General features: G+C 45.6%; 2 protein-coding genes across 5 annotated transcripts in view; both read left to right on the top strand.

Annotated features, from left to right (window-relative positions):
- BRS3 (bombesin receptor subtype 3) overlaps nucleotides 1-17,373 on the top strand; it is a 478,452-nt gene that overhangs the window by 276,240 nt on the left and 184,839 nt on the right. The gene's annotated exons all lie outside the window — the stretch shown is intronic.
- ZIC3 (Zic family member 3) overlaps nucleotides 1-17,373 on the top strand; it is a 64,142-nt gene that overhangs the window by 2,280 nt on the left and 44,489 nt on the right. The window contains exons 1-3 of one of the 4 annotated variants that reach the window (XM_050310676.1): nucleotides 355-1,495; nucleotides 1,680-1,851; nucleotides 2,356-12,434. In XM_050310676.1, coding sequence (XP_050166633.1) covers nucleotides 1,105-1,495; nucleotides 1,680-1,851; nucleotides 2,356-2,938 — 1,146 coding nt within the window. In that variant the 5' untranslated portion in view covers nucleotides 355-1,104 and the 3' untranslated portion in view covers nucleotides 2,939-12,434. Of the gene's footprint in view, nucleotides 1-162; nucleotides 12,435-17,373 lie in introns of those variants that run through there. The other 3 variants (XR_007628323.1, XM_050310675.1, XR_007628324.1) reach the window with 3 other exon arrangements.

The raw sequence follows: 17,373 nt of genomic DNA, 5'->3' as shown, positions 1-17,373 counted from the left end.
CTGCTGGTGCTCAGTGGCCAGCCAGGCGTGAACTGCCTGATTGCCGGGCAGGGCCGAGCTGCTGGACCACATTGTCCCTCTTGCATGGAGCAACACCCCAGCCTGGCTGAGCGAGGTGGCGGGGACCCCGAGCTCGCTCCCATCTCTGCCTCTTGGTTTTAGGTGCACGAATCCCAGGGGTCGGACTCTTCCCCTGCAGCCAGTTCGGGGTACGAGTCCTCCACCCCCCCTGCAGTGGGCTCCACCGGCAGTAAGGACTCCACTAAAACGCCGCCGGCCGCCCTGCAGAGTAACCCCGGCCACAACCCTGGACTGCCCCCCAATTTTAATGAGTGGTATGTGTGAAGGCAGCTGCTGCCCAGCCACAGACTGGACCAAATGCATTGGGAACGAGAAAAAAAAAAAAGGACAAACCAAGCCAACTGCAGCTCGCTCCCACGGAAATGGAGTTTCCACACCGACGACCGCATAGGGCTACACCTAGTTAACTGCCAGGATACGGAGGGGGGTCTTTTATTATTATATTATAATTATTACTATTTTTTTGCAAGCCCAGACGCTGGACTAGCCATGTCCTTTTCTCAGGATTAGATTTCTTTTTTTTGTTGTCATTTTTTTCAGTCGCAGTCGTTTCTTTTGATTTTTTTCCCCCCTCTCCTGGCCCAAGTCCTTCTCCCTCCAATTCCCCACTTTTTTTATTCCTAATTTGTTTTGTTTTTTCCTTCTTTCGGTGGGATGTTGACATGAGGATGAAAATTATCCTTCGCCTTAGTGGTGATTGTTTAAACTTACAGTCTTAAACCGTGCCAAAGTCCTGTTATGTCTTGAACTTTCCTTTCTAGCTCTCCTGCTGCTTCTTTCTCTGATCTCCTCTTTTTCCTTCTCTTTCTCCAAGCATTACACTTGTGAATGTATTCTCGTCTGATGGGGTCGGTCAGTATTTTTCAGGATGAGGATGTGGTGTTTATTCTGCCCAGATTGTGACGTTTAGTATAACAGTTGCCTTTTTGTAATAACTTTTTTTGTAAATACATACCCATGATGCCATATTTATCGTTCGTAATTTAATTATTGATACAAAGTGCCGGGAACTGAACAATATTTATGGGGGAGAAAAAATTGTTTTCTAACAAAAAAAAATACAAACAAACAAAAAAATTCCAACTCTGTACAGCTTTTGGTTATAACTGCTTTAGCATTAAAAGTTTATTGTTTTGGAAAGAGCCGTTTTTGACCTCCTCCGGGGGACGGGGCAGCCGCGGGTGCCGTCGCGGGCCCGGTTGGCGCTGCCGCCGGGGTCGGGCCGTTGTTTTCGAGCTGGCGATGCCGGGTGAAGCTTCCTCGTCGCCGCCGCGCTTTTCTCCTGTCCCTTTGTCCCCGCCCTCCGCCGCCCGGCCCGGCAGTTTCGTTCCCCCGCCACGTTCCCGAGCGTTCCCGAGCGGAGGGAGAGGAGCGCCGGGGGCGGCGGGGCCGCCTCGACGGGGAGGTCTCGACGGTGAGTACCGGAGCGGCGCAGCGCCCGGCGGCCCCTGGATGCAGCGCTGGGATGTGGGGGCCGGCCAAGTGTGCGGGACCGGCACTGGGCTGCATGCCGGGGGGGGGTCCGAGGCGACCTCGCGGCTGGCAGGACTTCCTCCGTTATCGTCTGGTTTGTTTTGTTTTCCTTTATTTCTGACTAGGATGCGGAAAAGCCTCCCCATCCTCAGGAGGAAAAGGGGTCGAGTGGAGACACCTCATCCGAGAAACTTCTCTGGCGCCGCACAGGAGCTCCAAGCAACCAGAGAGACGGTGGAAACCGTCCCTCCCCGGGAAACCTCCGTGTCCCCGGTGGCTCCGGCGGGCCGGACGGAGGTGCCGTGGGGATACCCAGGTCCTCCCGCCCCGGCAGAGCGCGGCCGGTGCTCCCCTCCATCGCGGCCAGCCCGGGCGTGCGGCTCCGCAACTGCATCCTCCCTCCGACCTGCACCTCCGCTGACCGGGGGAGACCCCAGACAGGCCCATCTTGAACTTGACTGGGGGCACAGGGGAAGGCCGGGGTGGCCCATCCCCTCCCGCCTGCCGCAGGGGCCGCTCGGGCGAGCAACCCGCGGAGCCTTGCATGCTTTAAAATTTACGTTTGAACAAGTCTACCCGCTCCTTTCTCCAAAGGAAAAAAAAAAGGGGGGAGGTTTCTCGGTCAGAAAAGCACAGGAGAAAAGTGAATCGCAGCCTCTGCAGCTGCACATCTAGAAAATAAAAATAAATCCTTCCAGCTCCTCACTGGCCACTTAAAATAGTTCCCTTCGAGGTGCCCCGGCTAGACATGGATCTGTGCTTCTTTTTTTTGCTGTGAAGTCTTTTTCTCGCTGTGCGCAGAGCCGAGCCCGGGGCTGAACGCGGAGCGCTGCCGGCCCGGGCACTTCCCGGGGGGCGAGCGGGGCCGCCCCGCCCCGCCCCGTGGCGGGCGAGGAGCAGCGGAGCCGCCGGGGGCCGTCGGGTTCTCCTCGGACACCCACCTGGGTCGCGTCTGCCTCGCTCCGGACCGCGCCAGGCTTGGAAACGTGCCGGTAGGCTCGGTTTCGTTACTGCTTTGCTCGGACCCGGGGAGGCGCGGGGTGCGCAGGGCTGGCGGCGGATGCTGCTGTCGGTCCCCGAAACGCCGTCCCAGAGTGGGGGGCTCTGCTGTGGCCGGGGTTGTCCTTTCTGGCTCCGCAGTGACTTCGGCTGGTTCCCGGGGCCCTTGAGCCGTGCTGGCGTACTTGCCCTCCTGCCTGCCCCTGCAGTTGCTTCCTTCCTTTGGCTGGCAGCACTGCCCCTGCCATTTTTATTGCCAGGAATTAAAAACAGTGTCCTGGCTCATTTGGCTTCCCCTGCGTCGTCAGTCAGCCCCCAACCCTGGGAGCTCCCCATCCAGATAGAGCTTGCTACCAGTGCAGGGAAGAATGGAGCAAACTGTTGACTGTACCCCACTGAGGTCTGGGGTCTCCCCTGTCCCACTCTGCAGCCCCCCCAAAATGGGGCATGGATGGGCAGGTGCAGCTGGAGTGGGGGGGATGTGTGGTATGGGATGAAAGAATGGAATTGGGATGGATACAAAAGGGCTGAGGACCTGTTTGGCTCTGAAATGCTTGCAAAGCATGGGGTTCATCAGCAGCACCATGAGGAGGGGGAGGAAGGGCATGTCCCCCGAGCATGGTACCCTGTGCTGGTGGGTGCTGCTGGCCTTGAGACTTTTGGGGTGAAGGCCAGGGAAGAGCTGTCTCACCCTGCAGCTGAGTCTTCAGCTCTCATGATAAAATAAGAAGGCTTTTCTGTAAAAAGTAGCAAAAAGTCTCTTCCTCACCAGTGCCAATTGCAGGGAGATACAGAGAGTCCTGGAGTGGGAAAGATCCTTTTTCACAGATTTCTTAGGCTGGTTTTGTGAGTTGGGGAGAAACAGCTCATGATTTTCAAAGCCAGGGCCTGGCATTGGGACCTGTGGGCATTCCCTGTGCTCACAGCTTGGACAAAAGCGTTACAGAGCCAGCCAGGGCAGAACAGCGCTGGCGGGGCAGGTGCCACGTTAGCTCAGCTTTTAGTGTGTCATAATAATGGGACTTGTGTCACACCCCAGAAAAATCCCAGGACCGTTCACAAAAAGGGGATGTATTTTGCTGTCCTCTCCCAGACTGGCAGCTCCCTTGAAGTTGCTGTGCTTGCTTGTATGAGCAGGATTAGGTGGATTTGTCCCCACATAAACAGCACTTGGGATGGTTTTCTAAAAGGGGTAACGTTGATTCATTGTGCTAAAACGAATCTAAGCAAAGGCAGGCGCTGAGCTGGGGCTATTCCTTCTCTACCACGCTTTATGAGCCATGAATATTTTGATTCCTTTGGTGTCATTGTTTTTGCATATCTATCTCTGTGTCTGGTGTAATCCTCTGAAAAGAATATTATTTTTTTTCAAGCTTTGTGCGTGCCATTAGCAGCTAGTGGTTGCACACAGTGTGAAGGCAGAGTCCTGAAGGCATTTTGATCAGGTTGTGTTCAAGTATCTCAGCGTTATGACACCAGGAATTAAGTTCCTATAGTAACTCTGTTGGCTGTAAAGCTCCAAAGCAGTGGGTAGGGTGTAGTATTCTGTGTTTGAATTTTATTTTTTTAATGTAGTGTTCCCAGATTAAAAGCACCACACGCTAACCCTTCCCCTCTTTCAGCTGAGCCTAACTTTCACGACTGTTTGATAAACCATTATTGTTATTTATGCCATTAGTATGATCAGCTGTAAGGAAAATATTTCTGCAGAGGTGCACTCTTGGTTTGGAAAAGTAAAACTCCAGAGAAAGCCAATATTCTTTGAGAAATCTAATTTTATTTTGGAGTGTCCAGAAAGAAATAGGTTGTATCGTACAGACTAATCTGTACATCCCCTGAACTAAAATGTTTGGTTAACCTTTCTATGCTGTTTGTATGGGATAAAAATATAATTTATGTCTTGCAAGTGCCTGCTCACCTGAACATAACTGCAGGCAGTAAAAATACTTTTGTAAGAGCTTACAGTGGTAAGTGAGAATGGCAAAGCAAGGACCTTCCCTGCAGATTTGATAGGAGACTGTTTAGGATGGCTTTGCAGACATCTGTTCTGTAGTAGTCATGAAAAAACCCTCTGCAGGATCCGGGGGAGGCAGTTGACTAAGGAGGCACAGGTATATTTTAATATTAAGATGCTAATTTTATTCTCAGTAAAGAAGGTTGTGTGCTGCTTAGGTTTTCTTTTAGCTGACACTTCAGTAGTGTTTCTCCATTTCAAACGTTTGTGTGAAAAGAAACTTTAATAAAAAGGGCTGGGGAAAAAAAAAAAAGAGGTTAGCTGAATGATTTTGTTTTGGCAACTTGTTCAATAGTGGCAGCTTTGAAATTGCCAAAGCTCGAGTTTTAAATGGTTGAATGGGTGATACATAAAGTTTCTGTTCAGGGAGACCCAGCCTGCACATAGGGGATTTGTTCCTGTGCAGGCTGAGCAAGGTAGCCTGACCTGGGACATCTGGGAAACTTGGAGAGGGGAAAAGTCACTGGTGGTCCTGCTGGCTGGGAGGAAGCTGGGGAAGCTACAGAGGCTTTAATGGCCAAGGATCATAAAGGATATGTGCAGAATAGGGCTATGCCCTTGTTTTTGCTGGTTTTCAGGGCATTGTATAATCCCAGTTCAGGCCTGCACTAGTCCTGCAGCTACAAAATGGCTCTTAGAGAGGTTTTGGGGCACTTGGCGTGGTGGAGAAAGGGGCTGGGCAGACATTCTGAAGCTTTGCAGGAGGCTGTGCCCTACCTGGCTTCCAGCACCTCCATCTCTGTTGTTCAGGCAGATGTCTGTGGGGCAGGATGAAAGTGGAACATGGTCAGGGTTGGGGGGTAAAAGTGCGTTGCTCTGCAGCCTGTGCGGGGACTGTGCCCAGGCAGGTGCGGGGTGTCAGCGCTCCCTGCGCTCCAGAGGGAGCTGGGTGGGATTTTGGAGCAGAAACGAGTGTTGTGCTTTAATTCACAGGCTGAGACCTTTAGCTGGGCGGGTCACAGCAGGGGAGAAAATGTCAGGAGTTTGGTTTCTGCTAGCCATGGGCTCGTTCTATTTGTATGCCACAGAGAATAACCACTTCGGAAAATGTATCTCCAGCCAGAAGGGCTTAAGAGGCAGTGCATTAGCATATAGTCTTTGCTTTAAATAAAATCACCCACTTATTTATATTGTTTTTAAATTCCCCTCAGTTTCAATAAGACATTATTTCAGTGCAAAATCTGCTGTTTTGTAAATTTTTTTAAAGTATATTTTTCTGCTGTATGTAGCTTACATAGCATGATTCTTCTGTTTTGAGCAAGAAGATATTGTTCTTTTTGTTCACTTTTTTCCTTAGTTTATTTTTTTTTCTGTTTGTTCTTTGGTTGTGTTAATAGAATGCCATTGAGTTTAAGCTTTCCACCCCTTCAGTGTGTTCTTACTGAAAATAAACAATTTTTTTTGTTTGCATTTAGCATCTTATTAAATCCATGGTCTTGAGCTTCTCAGGGATTATTGATAAACTCAAGAAAAAAGTAAAGCTTGTGTTGAAATTGGTGAAACTCCTTCGTAACTATAGGAAAAATCTTAATTTGGACTCAAATACTATATTTAATTAAAAGAAAAATCTTTGTGCAGCAGATAGTGTGACTAAAGTTTCTCTGACGCATGCAGAGTGCAGAATTTGTAAGGACTGCACTCTGGTTGCTCACTGGTACAAGGGCTCTTGGTGCTGAGGAAGGCAGATGTTCCCCAGAATACTCATTTTCCCCACAATATTTATTTTTACTAGAAAGAAGATGCTGCAAGAACTTGCTGAAACTGCCAATCATAAATATTTAAAAATCGTGTTCCAGGCACACTTGTAATGGACTTGCTCAATTTTACAAGATTAGGAAAGAAAAAGAAAGTAGACAATTTTTTTCTTTATCTGCTGGTTTTTTTTTTCCCAGTGCTGTGAGCCTCACTGTCCAGATTTTATTTGGCCTCTTTTTTCTTTTTTTTTTTTTTTTTTTTTCTTTTGGTGACAACTGCAAGGCTAAAGAGGCATATGTTTGTGTTTTGAAGTGGAGCTTGAATTTTTGTGTAATTTCATGATTCTAGAGCTTGACTTACATTTTTTAAAATGAGGTTATTGCCAGTATTGTAAAAATTGGCAAAACTGCAGCAGTAAAATATATATTTAATTTTTAATCTTGCAGAAATATTTTAAAATAATACAGTAAGTGGAGTGATTTGCCTTAATGGCTTTGCACCACTTATTTTGTTTTTAAAATGAGATACCAGCCTATCATTGCAATCTGCTCCTTTTTTTTCTGTTTCCTTTTCGTTCTTTGCTGATGCAGAAGAGGGCAGGCAAAGGACCAAAGGAGTTGAAACTGCCCCTTGAAGACCCTTCCTGCACCTTCAGGAGGACACTGGACTGAGATTAAAATAAAACCTCTCTGTTGGTGCTTACTTTATGTTGCTGAGGACTTGATTTCAGAGGAGTTCCCTGACCCTTTCAAAAACCTCAAGTTGTAAATGTTTAAAAAAAAAAAAGAGAAGGAAATTTTTTTAAAAATTAAAACATTAGCTCCTTTTTTAAATTTTGAGGTGACATAGGGAATTTTAAGAATTATGATTTGATAAAGGACTTACTGAGTCTCCAGCTGTGGGGCTGAGCTCTGCCAGCCTTGCCTCGCAGCCGTGGTCTCTCTGAATGTTTAATACACCAGAATGAGCCCTGTAAGCTATGCCATGGTGTTTGCAGTCAGAGGACAGAGAAGAGTACAGTGGGCTCTTCTAAGCCTAGTAATCCCAATCTCAGGCTGTGATTAGTTTTTTAGAAATTTATAACTCAGACTGGAGAAATTTGTAACACAAACTTGAGCAAGTGTAGCATTAAAGCAAAGTTCTTTGTTGTCATTTAATTTTCATCCAAACTAGGAAAAAAAAATTGTTCTAGAGAAAACAATAATTTTGATCAGCGCTTTAGTTTTATCACACTTATATTTCTAAATTTCATAATTTTGCTGTAGATTAATAAATAGTTTCCTTCCAGATTGACAATAAATTGCACTGAAAGAATTAAACCAGCATAAATGCCCCCTACAAAGTTTTAAATCACGTATGCATCAGTGAAATGCGTTAATGTCCTGAAAATATATTTTCTCCTTTTCATTAATTTTCTGTTCTTAATCTCAATCAGTCTTTTACAAAAAAAGCTGTTCGTCAGTTGAGCAACATGAGTAAATTGTGCTCTGAGGAGAAGCTGATGCAAGGAAGGGGCATTGGAGAAATACTGCATTTCATAAACAAAATCACTAGAGCATTAGGAGAGCAAACATGTGGTTTTATGAACATAGTTATAAATATTTAAACATGCAAAATGAAAATGTTACTAAATATCTGGTTTTCATTATCTTTCAATGAACATTTTCATTCTTGGAAACAGTGCTAGCTGTCTGCACAAAACAATCACCACTCCCCCTCCCCAGAATGAATGATGTGTAATGTGAAAACGTGTTAAAATGCACAGTTGTTTGTAATATCTTCTACCAAAGTGGAAGACATTCTACCAAATTTGGTATTCTACTGAATCACAAAGTATTCTTGCCCAACAGACAGGCAACCATCCTGCTTCTGTCAGCAACTCACTTTCTAGATGTTATGAAAAATTTGAGGATGGTTTGGAAAATATAAGATGTCACTCAGCGAGCTTGGAGTCGCGTCCTGCCATCCTTTCTCCAGTGAAATTCCTACAGAAGTCAACAAAAGATGTGGCTGCTGATTTTATCATTAGCAACGTATTATTTTGAAGTGTCAACAAGTGTGGAAGTGTTCTGTGTGCCTCTGTGGAAGGGTTGGGAGTCTGGAAGTTTGGGGTGGGAGGCGCGAGGTCTGCCCCTTGGCCGGGCTTGGTGTGTGCGTGAGGCTGCACCTTTAAATAGGATGGTAGCAGGCAGAGGGAGGCACAGGTTGTGCAATTTAGCTTTTGTGAGTGGAGGCCTGTGAGAAAGCAGAGGCCACGCTGTGCATCACTGTTCATAATAAGGCAGGTGTCTGATTCCTCAGACCCAGCAGAGTCAGCCGTCGCTCTTGGCTTCGGTTCTCCCCCATCCGCGCGTCCCCACCAAGCTCCGGCTGTGCCGCGTATGTCATGAAATAGGATGCCAGATGAAATATTTATTTTTTTTTGATGCACCGGGAAACCCATTTTATATTAGTCACATATTTAATCTTGACTGTGGTGAGGCTGTGCCGTGCTGGGTGGAGGCACGGCCTCCGTGCGCTGGCACATCGGCACGCACGCGCGCGCTGTTTACTATTCCTCCTGCAGTTGCTCCCACCAATAAATCTGCACTTGCTGTAGCCAGGATGGAAATCTTTAAGACAAAGGACTTGAATGGGCAGTTTTTTATTGCTGTGATAGAGTAGAAGGCCCCAAGCTGGGGGCTAGTGCATGCATGAATGCTGCCCCCCTTGGCTTGGTACTGTCTCCTGCGAGCTCTATACCAAGTACCAGACTGTAAAGGGGAGAGGGCCCCAAAGCTGGTATTTCCCCATTTCAATTCTTGCTCCTCTGACTGCAGCAAATCCCAAAGTAATGATGGCTGAGAAGCAAACTTGGAGAAGAGTGTGGAAGGGGAGGCTGTTGGGTAACGCAGGGGATGCCTGGGAGGGCAGCACAAAAACGTGGGAATGAGGAAAGGAGGAACAAAAGAGATGTGGGTTGGCGAAGGAGGAATAGTCTAGTGAAAGGCGGCCAGACTGGTGCAGCAGCGAGGAGCTGCTCCTTGTCCCTGTGTGTGAATACATCCAGCTGAGCCTTTTGCATTTGCAGGCTGTTCAGGCAGAGCCCCCACAAAAGTGTGTGAGTCTCTGGAGTGCACAGGATTTGCCCTGTGGGAAGCAGCGTGTGGTGCTCGGGGTGAAGAACCCTCCACGCTCCACAAGTTTTGGCTCCCACGATGCAGCCGTGTGTGGCTGTTGGCCGGGTGCAGTGTGTGGGCACTGCCGGCGCCATTCCCGTGCCTGGGCTTTGGGATGTGGCTGGTGACGGAGTCCCTTGGCAAACCAGACCCGAACTGCGAGTGGGGAGGAACGGGCTGGCTTCCCGCAGGCAGCTTTGTGCCCACCAGGCTCAGGACCAGAGGGACCCTTAGGGAGCTGTTGTTGCCCTCCTGCTCCCCCATGGCTCCCACTCCCCTCCGTTCCTGGAGGCCACAATGGGGTCCTGCCACGGGGGAGGGACTGGGACTGGTTTCTCAGCAGCAGGAGCGATGGTGCTGTGCTCTATCCGCTTACGTCAATGCAGACCTTTCCATGGACTCCAGTCTGGGTTGGATCAAGCCTTGCATGATTGTGGCCCTTGTGCATTTCAAAACTGTGTTAATCTATATCTGGATCCCAATGGGGGCACTCTGGATGAGCCGAGCTCGAACAATCCTTGGCAGGAGGGACGGACTGGAGTTGGCAAGGATTTTTGTCCCATTATTGGTTACTTGGAGGAAGGAATGTACGCACCATTTTAATGTATGACAACTTGAGGTCTGTCATCTTCAGCATATTAGAAAAGCCTCATTTTTAACAAATCCCAGAGCATTCACTAGGCATCGTGATGCAGCTGGATTGTGGCTGCAGGCTGGTCATGGGCAGAGGCATGGGGACTGCTCTCTGTCTCTTTAGGCATGGAGCAACTTCTCCTGCTGTTGGGTCGGCCCCCGTGGGAGCCAGCAGCAGATCCTGGGGCTGCTCACCTCTTACTCCCATCTGACCCTGGCTGCAGGGCAGGTGGGAATATTGGGGCAGAAAAAAAAGCAGTTGCAGTGCAGCGAAACCATGCTGAAAGCTTTCCCCAACTAGTTAAATCTGCCTGCGTGTTCTCGGCAAGTTTAGCCAGGGGTTATTTACCAAGCTCAGAGGAGACTTGCCTGTCTGCACTAAAATCTTCAAATCGTGTCCCAAAGACCCTGAGAGAGATTTTTCACTCTCTCAGTCAGTTTGCTCTTTCCTCTAGTGAAAAATCCAGATGGGTGCTTGTGTTGAAAACTGGTTTGTATGAAGTCACACTTTCAGCTTTCTTGTTCTGGGTTTCTGGAGCAGGAGAATTCAACTCATAAAGGTTTTCCAAGATTATTTAGATTTGTTGTATCAAGACCAAGAAATTAGTCCAGATAACGTAGAAATGGCTAGGAAAGGTGGAGGAAATATGTTTGGTGTTATGTGTTACTTGGACATTTTTTAGGGGTTTTCAGGGGTTTTTTTTAGTTTTGTTTGTTTGTTTGTTTGTTTTTATTTTTGGTTTTGGGGGCTTTGGGGTTTTTTTTTTGCTTTGTTTTTGTTTTGAAGGTGGAAGGGGTTTTAAAATTGTTTTCTTTATTTTACCAAGAATTATTTGTATTTTTATCAACCAACAAACCACTTGAGTATTTAGCAAACTGTTCCTTTCAACAACATCCCCATAAAGAGAGAGCTGAAATAATCAACAAAAAGAATAGGTGTCAGCCTTAGACAGCCAGCTGTGTTTCTGGGTAATCTAAAGCCATTTTAATATCTTGCTTTTAATGCAGCTCAGAGAATGGTTTGATGGACAAGGCACTGATGCTCACGAGCCTGAGTTCAGTTGTTAGGGTTATGTCAAAAATTATTTTTCACGGACAACTGTAGTTGGAGCGTCAGCTTCTATTAAGTATTTTAGGGCCTCTGAGGTTCAGTGCTAGCACACCATGTTTTGTAGCCTTTGGTTTGCTTCTGTGGCGACAAAAACAGAAGGTCTTTGGTTAACTTCTGACCACTGACATATTAAATGAAGATGAGCATTTGAGCAACATCAGTGATTTCAATTGACTCATCAATTGCCATTGCATAGCAGTCCTCATGTTTCACTTTGGTAACAAGCTGATCTGCCACATCTGATGCCAGCAATTCAGTCCTTCAAACAAATGACATGTTTGATAAAGAAATCTTTTAAAATTCATTATGCACTTTGGCTTTTGTCTTTCCTTTTAATACAGCATCTGTTGCAGCCGGGATACATTCCTTGATCGTTTCTGAGTCTGCAATTATTTTTATGCCTGCCCAGTGTCCCAGAGATGTGAAACGAAGCTGCCATGCTATGCTGCTGAGCCCTGAAACTCTACACAGACATTCAATTTAATCTCTTGGAACAGACTGCATTAAAGTAGTGTCATCAGTGCACACTTGTGATAAAAAGACGACATGAAGAAAGACAGTGAACTAAAAGGCCCTGCTTTTTTTTCTGGGAAGAAAATAGGATATCTGTCCCTTCATTTGTTTCATGGATTCCTTGCACAGCCATTTAAATTCAGCAGAAGTCTCCGAATGTCTAAACTTTATCCTGAGCATTTTTTTTCAGTGCTGGAAAGGAATACAGTTAAGTGTTCCAGGGGGAATTTTATAGAAAATGCTATATGCAATGTTAATGACTTGGGATGGGGTCATACATTTTTCCATATAGAGCCAGTAGAAAAACAAATACAGGACTCGATGAGAAGTGATCTGCAGGGATCCACTGATCTGTGGCTCCGAAGGCTGGCAGAAGAATCACAAGGTCTTTAACCCAAAGTGCCCCCATGTGCCTTCATCCTCCTCCATGCCGGAGCTCCATGAATAGCTGGAGCTGGAAGAAATGACAAACTTCTTGGGTGCCACAAGAGATTGCATCAGCATTACTGATCCTCACTCGGCTCGTTACTGAAAATGCATCAAGCAGCTATTTGGGTCAGACTGCTAAATTTGTAGACACGGAGTGTCAAGAAGCCTTTTTGTCAACTTGGTACCGTTTAGTGTTATTTGTCCTCAAGTTCAAAGCAATCCTGGCCTCAGACTTGTGATATTTTCTGCCCTTTCCCCTTTCTGTTGGCTCAGACCCCTTCCCTTTGAGGTCAACATCAAAATAAAGATGTATGTTTCCTCAGCCTGACCATGGCTCTGACTCTTTAGATCAGCAATCCTATAGTCCATATGTCTTCCCATCTGTCAACTGGCATTTGAAGCCAGCTTGCTCCTCTATTCTTTCAGACAAGTGTGAGAATCAGGAGTTTCTTTAATGACGGTTTCAGGCCTTAAAGCGTTTGCTAAGATACTACCTATTAAGATCCCTTGATGGCACCTTGAATAGAGATCAAAAGCAACTGAGTTCACTCCACAAATCTAATTCCGTCAGTCAGTTTAGGGCATTGAGAGAGGGGTGGGGAGGGCTCGGGAGGGCACGGTGCTCCTGCAGTTAGGAGACAGGCTTGGGAAGTCTGAGCTGGGGCTTCGAGGAGTGACAGAAAGCAGCAAACAAGAGCACTGCTAAATCCCTCCAGTGGTGGCTGCACTCGAACTGCCAGGGCTCCTCAGGGTTGAAAAGCAGATCTGTACATCATGGGTTCATGGCTTTTCTTGCTCTGTGGTCTGGTGACAGCTTTTAGGATCTGAGCCGTGCCTGATCCAAACAAGCACTCTTTGGTGCTGCATTACTAGTACCTGTGTGTCTACACCTTTGGCTGGGAGATGATTCAAAATCTGTTTGTCATACAAACAAAAATCTGAAAGTACAAAGTATTCTTCTCATTAATAATTATTACCAGGCTACAATTTGTCTGTTATACTTTTGAGAGCTGCTAATAATGGGAATCTGTGTGCTGCGTCACCACTGGGACAGCACGAATGGCAGTGTGGAGAGGCACTGCCTGCACAGCATTATCACAGCAAAGTGGCCACTCTTTCTGAGGGCACAATTTGACTTTCAAACTCCCCTATTCTTAATGCTTGTCAGGAGATGATGCAACACCCTTGGAATATTTGGAAAAGCGTTTGCTCTGGTGGTGCATTTCTCCAAGCGAGTATCACAGTGAGAAGCTGTGGGCATTAATTCAAATCCAAAGACTGAAACTCAAGGTCTTGTTGGCTGTGGGGGCTGGAAAGTGGGAAGTGTGGTGGAGGGCATTCCCCAGGGAGCCTCTACAACTAGCAAACGTTTCTGTTTGTTTATGGGACCCAAATGTCTGAGAAGAGCTGAAAAGCCCCAGGATGTGGCTGAGTGCTGGAGGATGGTGTCACACTATTGACTGTCAAGTAAAACTTTACTCACTGGAGTCAAGGACACCATATGTCCTTAGATTTCTGTTGAAACCTGTTGAAGTGTGAGCATGAACCTGAAGTTCAGACACAGAGTTTCCTTGGCCTCAGTGTCTTTAACTGCAGTCATAATGTCACTTCTGCTCCCTGAGGGAAAACAGCTGCTCTGTCTGCCTGCTCTGGAGCCACACTGCTTTCAAATCAGGTGGTTAGTCAAAATTTGGGCCATGCAGATGGTTTCCTTTTAAGAGGGGAAACAGAAATTACTTTGTATGTTTTCACCAAGAAGATGCACCAGCTTCTGGACACTGCAGTAAGGAAAACATCAAGAGTCAGTTTGTGTTCCCACTCCAAGCCTCTTTCAGCCAGCTCAAGAGTGATCTGTATCTGAGATTGTCATTGGGCTTATTTAAATGCGCTTGGCTTTGTGCTCTTATTCTCTGCCTGTACTCGTGGTCACCCACTGTTTTTCTTTTACAACCCCCACACAGTCTATTCTGTCTCTCTTTTACATGATGATACTCTGCCAAATTTGTCTTCAGCACAGTCATTTTTAGTGTGAATCCATATCTGCCTTTTTAGGGGGTAGTAGCAACAGTGACGTAAACTTGTGGTTGAAGCAGAAGCTGCTATTGAGTTGGACAAAATAGGATGAATGCTGTATAAAAGCCTTCAGAGAGCTGTGAAATCTCCATCCTCTCTTCCTTGTTCTCCTGGGAACACTTGCACAAAGAGTATTTTTAATGTGAAGCAAAAAGGATTCTGACGAATGCTCATTAACATTTTGTTTCTGCAAAGATACATGATTATCACAAGGCTGCAAGGGACATGTATTCAGTAAAGCTCTTAGATGTATGCTTAGTTTTGTGTATATGCTTAAATCTTCCTGATGGCCCCTGCTTTGCTGAATAGATGTATTAACCGAGGCAAAAGCAGGTATTTGCTGGAGCTGATTTGTACTGCTCAGGTATGATGCAGTGTGCTGTGATGTAGGTCTCCAAACTCACTACATGACTGTACTCTCTGAACAGTGAATCCTCTCATGTAAGTGTTGCAATGAACTGGTTAAATTACAAGCCCACGAATCATTTGTATCCTAATTGCGAACAACAGACCATAAGAGCAGGATTCAATGAGAATTTGGAAAGGGGAAAAACATCAGAGCCATCATGTGCTGTAGCTTGTTTTCACCACTTGGTGTTTTTAGTGGGAGCCCAGATGGAAAACATCCGGCAAAGGTATTGCTACTCCATTGCCACTTTGGAAGCTCCAGTCCCGTGAATAAAGATCTGATATGGGCTGCAGCCTTTGTCAGACACTGGCTATATCCCTCAGGGCACATGCAAGCAGCCCCATTTCCTGCTGCCTGTTCCCGAGCTGGTTAAACTCAGAACAGCTTGGTCAGGAAGAATTAATGTAGAAGCATGGTGGTGAGTCTCAGCTAGTTATCTTGTCTGAGGGCAGGGGAAAGTGTGTCTGCCTGTGCCTCTTCCTGCAGACATGTCACTGATATGTTCGTCTGCTGCTCTGAACACCCTGTGGAAGGTGGAGTGCTGGGATTGCTTGGCTGTGTCATTAGATACTGCCCTAGATTCACTTAAGAGTAAAGATTTCCCATTTGTGCGAAAGAGGAGCATGTTTTGGCGGACACAATACGCAGCGGAAGTAACCAGACATGACAGAAGGGTTTCCAGACTTGGCTGGAGTTCTCATATCTTGTCACAGGGGGAACCAGACACTCATTTTTCATGAGGTCCCTATTCTTCCATCCAATGGTTGTAATCCACTTTCTGTGCTGCTCTTTCCACGTGAAACCTTGGGTTCCTTTTAGCAGCTGTTTGGGTGGAATATAATGAAGTCTAACAGTTGGAAATGAAAAAAAAAAAAAGGTTGCATGGTCATAGCTATTTCTTTCATGAAAGTGAAATGGTCTGAAGATGGCTGTGTTTTATATAGCTGAGTGTCATTCTGAGTCACTTGAAGCATACTGAAGGTTTGACACAATGTCACCAGGGACTGGAGTTTCTGTCACTGTGCAATGGATGGTTTCCTCAGAAGTTCATTAATGTACTACCTCTAAGTACTGCTGGAGCCTCAGGGTGTGATCCAGTATGGACTTGGAAGTCCAGTTGTCTCTCCTGGAAATGAGAAGCTCCAGGTTCTGGTTCTTAATTAGAGGATTTTCTGTTTTACATACAAAGAGTGTTGAGAAGCAGAGGGCTGGCTCAAGGACCTCCATGACTACAATGTTCAGGTGCTACGACCCAACAAGCCCATCAGGGTGGTGATTCGGTGATTTGGCACTGGTTCTAAACCTCAGGGCAGGAGGGCAACAGAGTCAGGCTCCAATTGCTTCAACACAAATATTAATTCAAGTGGGCCTCTTGTCCCTGGAGGGCAGGGTGAGCAACTTCAGAATATGACAACTACTTAGTAATTGTCACTAAAAATCAGTCACCCAAGAAGAGCACTGTCTTCCTTAGACTAACGGGCCAAAAAGATTCTGGTTTAACTTGAGGAGGGTCAGGGGAGTTACACCTCTGTTTTTTACATCCCCATTAATTTTGGCTGTGCTGCAACAACAGGTCATTTAGTAACCTGTAATTGGAGGTAATTTTTCTAGATGGTGAAAAGGTAGCTGAGTAATTAATGGAACTGGGTAATATGCTCTAACAATAAGCCATATTGTGACTTGACTGTTAAACAGAGTAATACTTCAGCAGAAAAAAAAGAACCATTTGCATTTAAGTCTGTTAGCTGGAATAGAGCTCAGTATTCCTAAGAAAGCTGCAGTTGACCTTTGGTGAAGACTGAAGATGGTAGCACCTGTTAGCAGTGAAGCAAATGAAGATGGTGTGTCACTGCTATTTATATGACAGAGGCTGGGCATTATAAACGTGCTCATCCTCAAGTGCACAGAGCTAGTCTGAAAAATATGGAACTGCAAATGGTTAAATCACACCCAGCATTTGACATAAGTACTATTTCTCAGCACGTAAGTAATGTGAATGTTATGTTGCACAAATACTTATAGCTTCATTTACTCTCATCTTCTTTTCATTATTTGCAGGAGGTCTTGTTCTCTGATGGTGTCCTGAAAAACACAAAGTGGATATTATTCTTATCTCTGGTGCTGATATTTACTGCAGATAAATAGGCTCAGTAAAATGGGAACAAATGTTTGTTCCATAATCCTCCTGCAACTGCAGACTTCATTATATATGAAGAACACAGAGATTAAGTCTGCCATTTGCCAACAGCATGTTTCCAGTTTCCATTTATCTAGTACTCACATGCAATGGTATATTAATATTAGCCTGTGCCTGGGCTGAAAAATAGTTTTTTTCTCTCTTTGGTAAGACATAATGATTAATTATTGGTGTACTCCCTCTAGCCTTTCAGCCTGGCTGGGATTACCATTTTTTTCCCCGTGCTATAGTTTCTAAAGTATTTTTTTCTCCTTGGTGGAGATGATGTTTGTATTGCAGTGAATTGCTATGTACTTTGCCTCCTTAGAAGTTTTATATTTTTTAAATGTTTTCTGTACATGTGGCTGAAGCCCCATTTCTGAAAATGGATTTCTTTTTATCACGAAAAGCTATTATACCACATCTCAAGAGTTAAAGTTTTATCGTAGTTGGATTCTATTTTCAGATAACATCGTGTGGAGACCGTTTTCAAAAGCATTAACTCAAACCACAAGGATGCACACTGTTTTAAAATATGAGAATTCACACATGCTTTTTATTATAATGCACATAAAACTAAAGTATAATACAGTAGGCTTTGGCAATAAA

Source organism: Myiozetetes cayanensis, unplaced genomic scaffold, assembly GCF_022539395.1.
Source record: "Myiozetetes cayanensis isolate MyiCay16 unplaced genomic scaffold, myiCay2020 scf15, whole genome shotgun sequence".
Classification (NCBI taxonomy): Eukaryota; Metazoa; Chordata; class Aves; order Passeriformes; family Tyrannidae; genus Myiozetetes; species Myiozetetes cayanensis.
The sequence above is the reverse complement of the archived record's forward strand: the minus strand, read 5'-3'. Positions and strand labels throughout refer to the sequence as shown.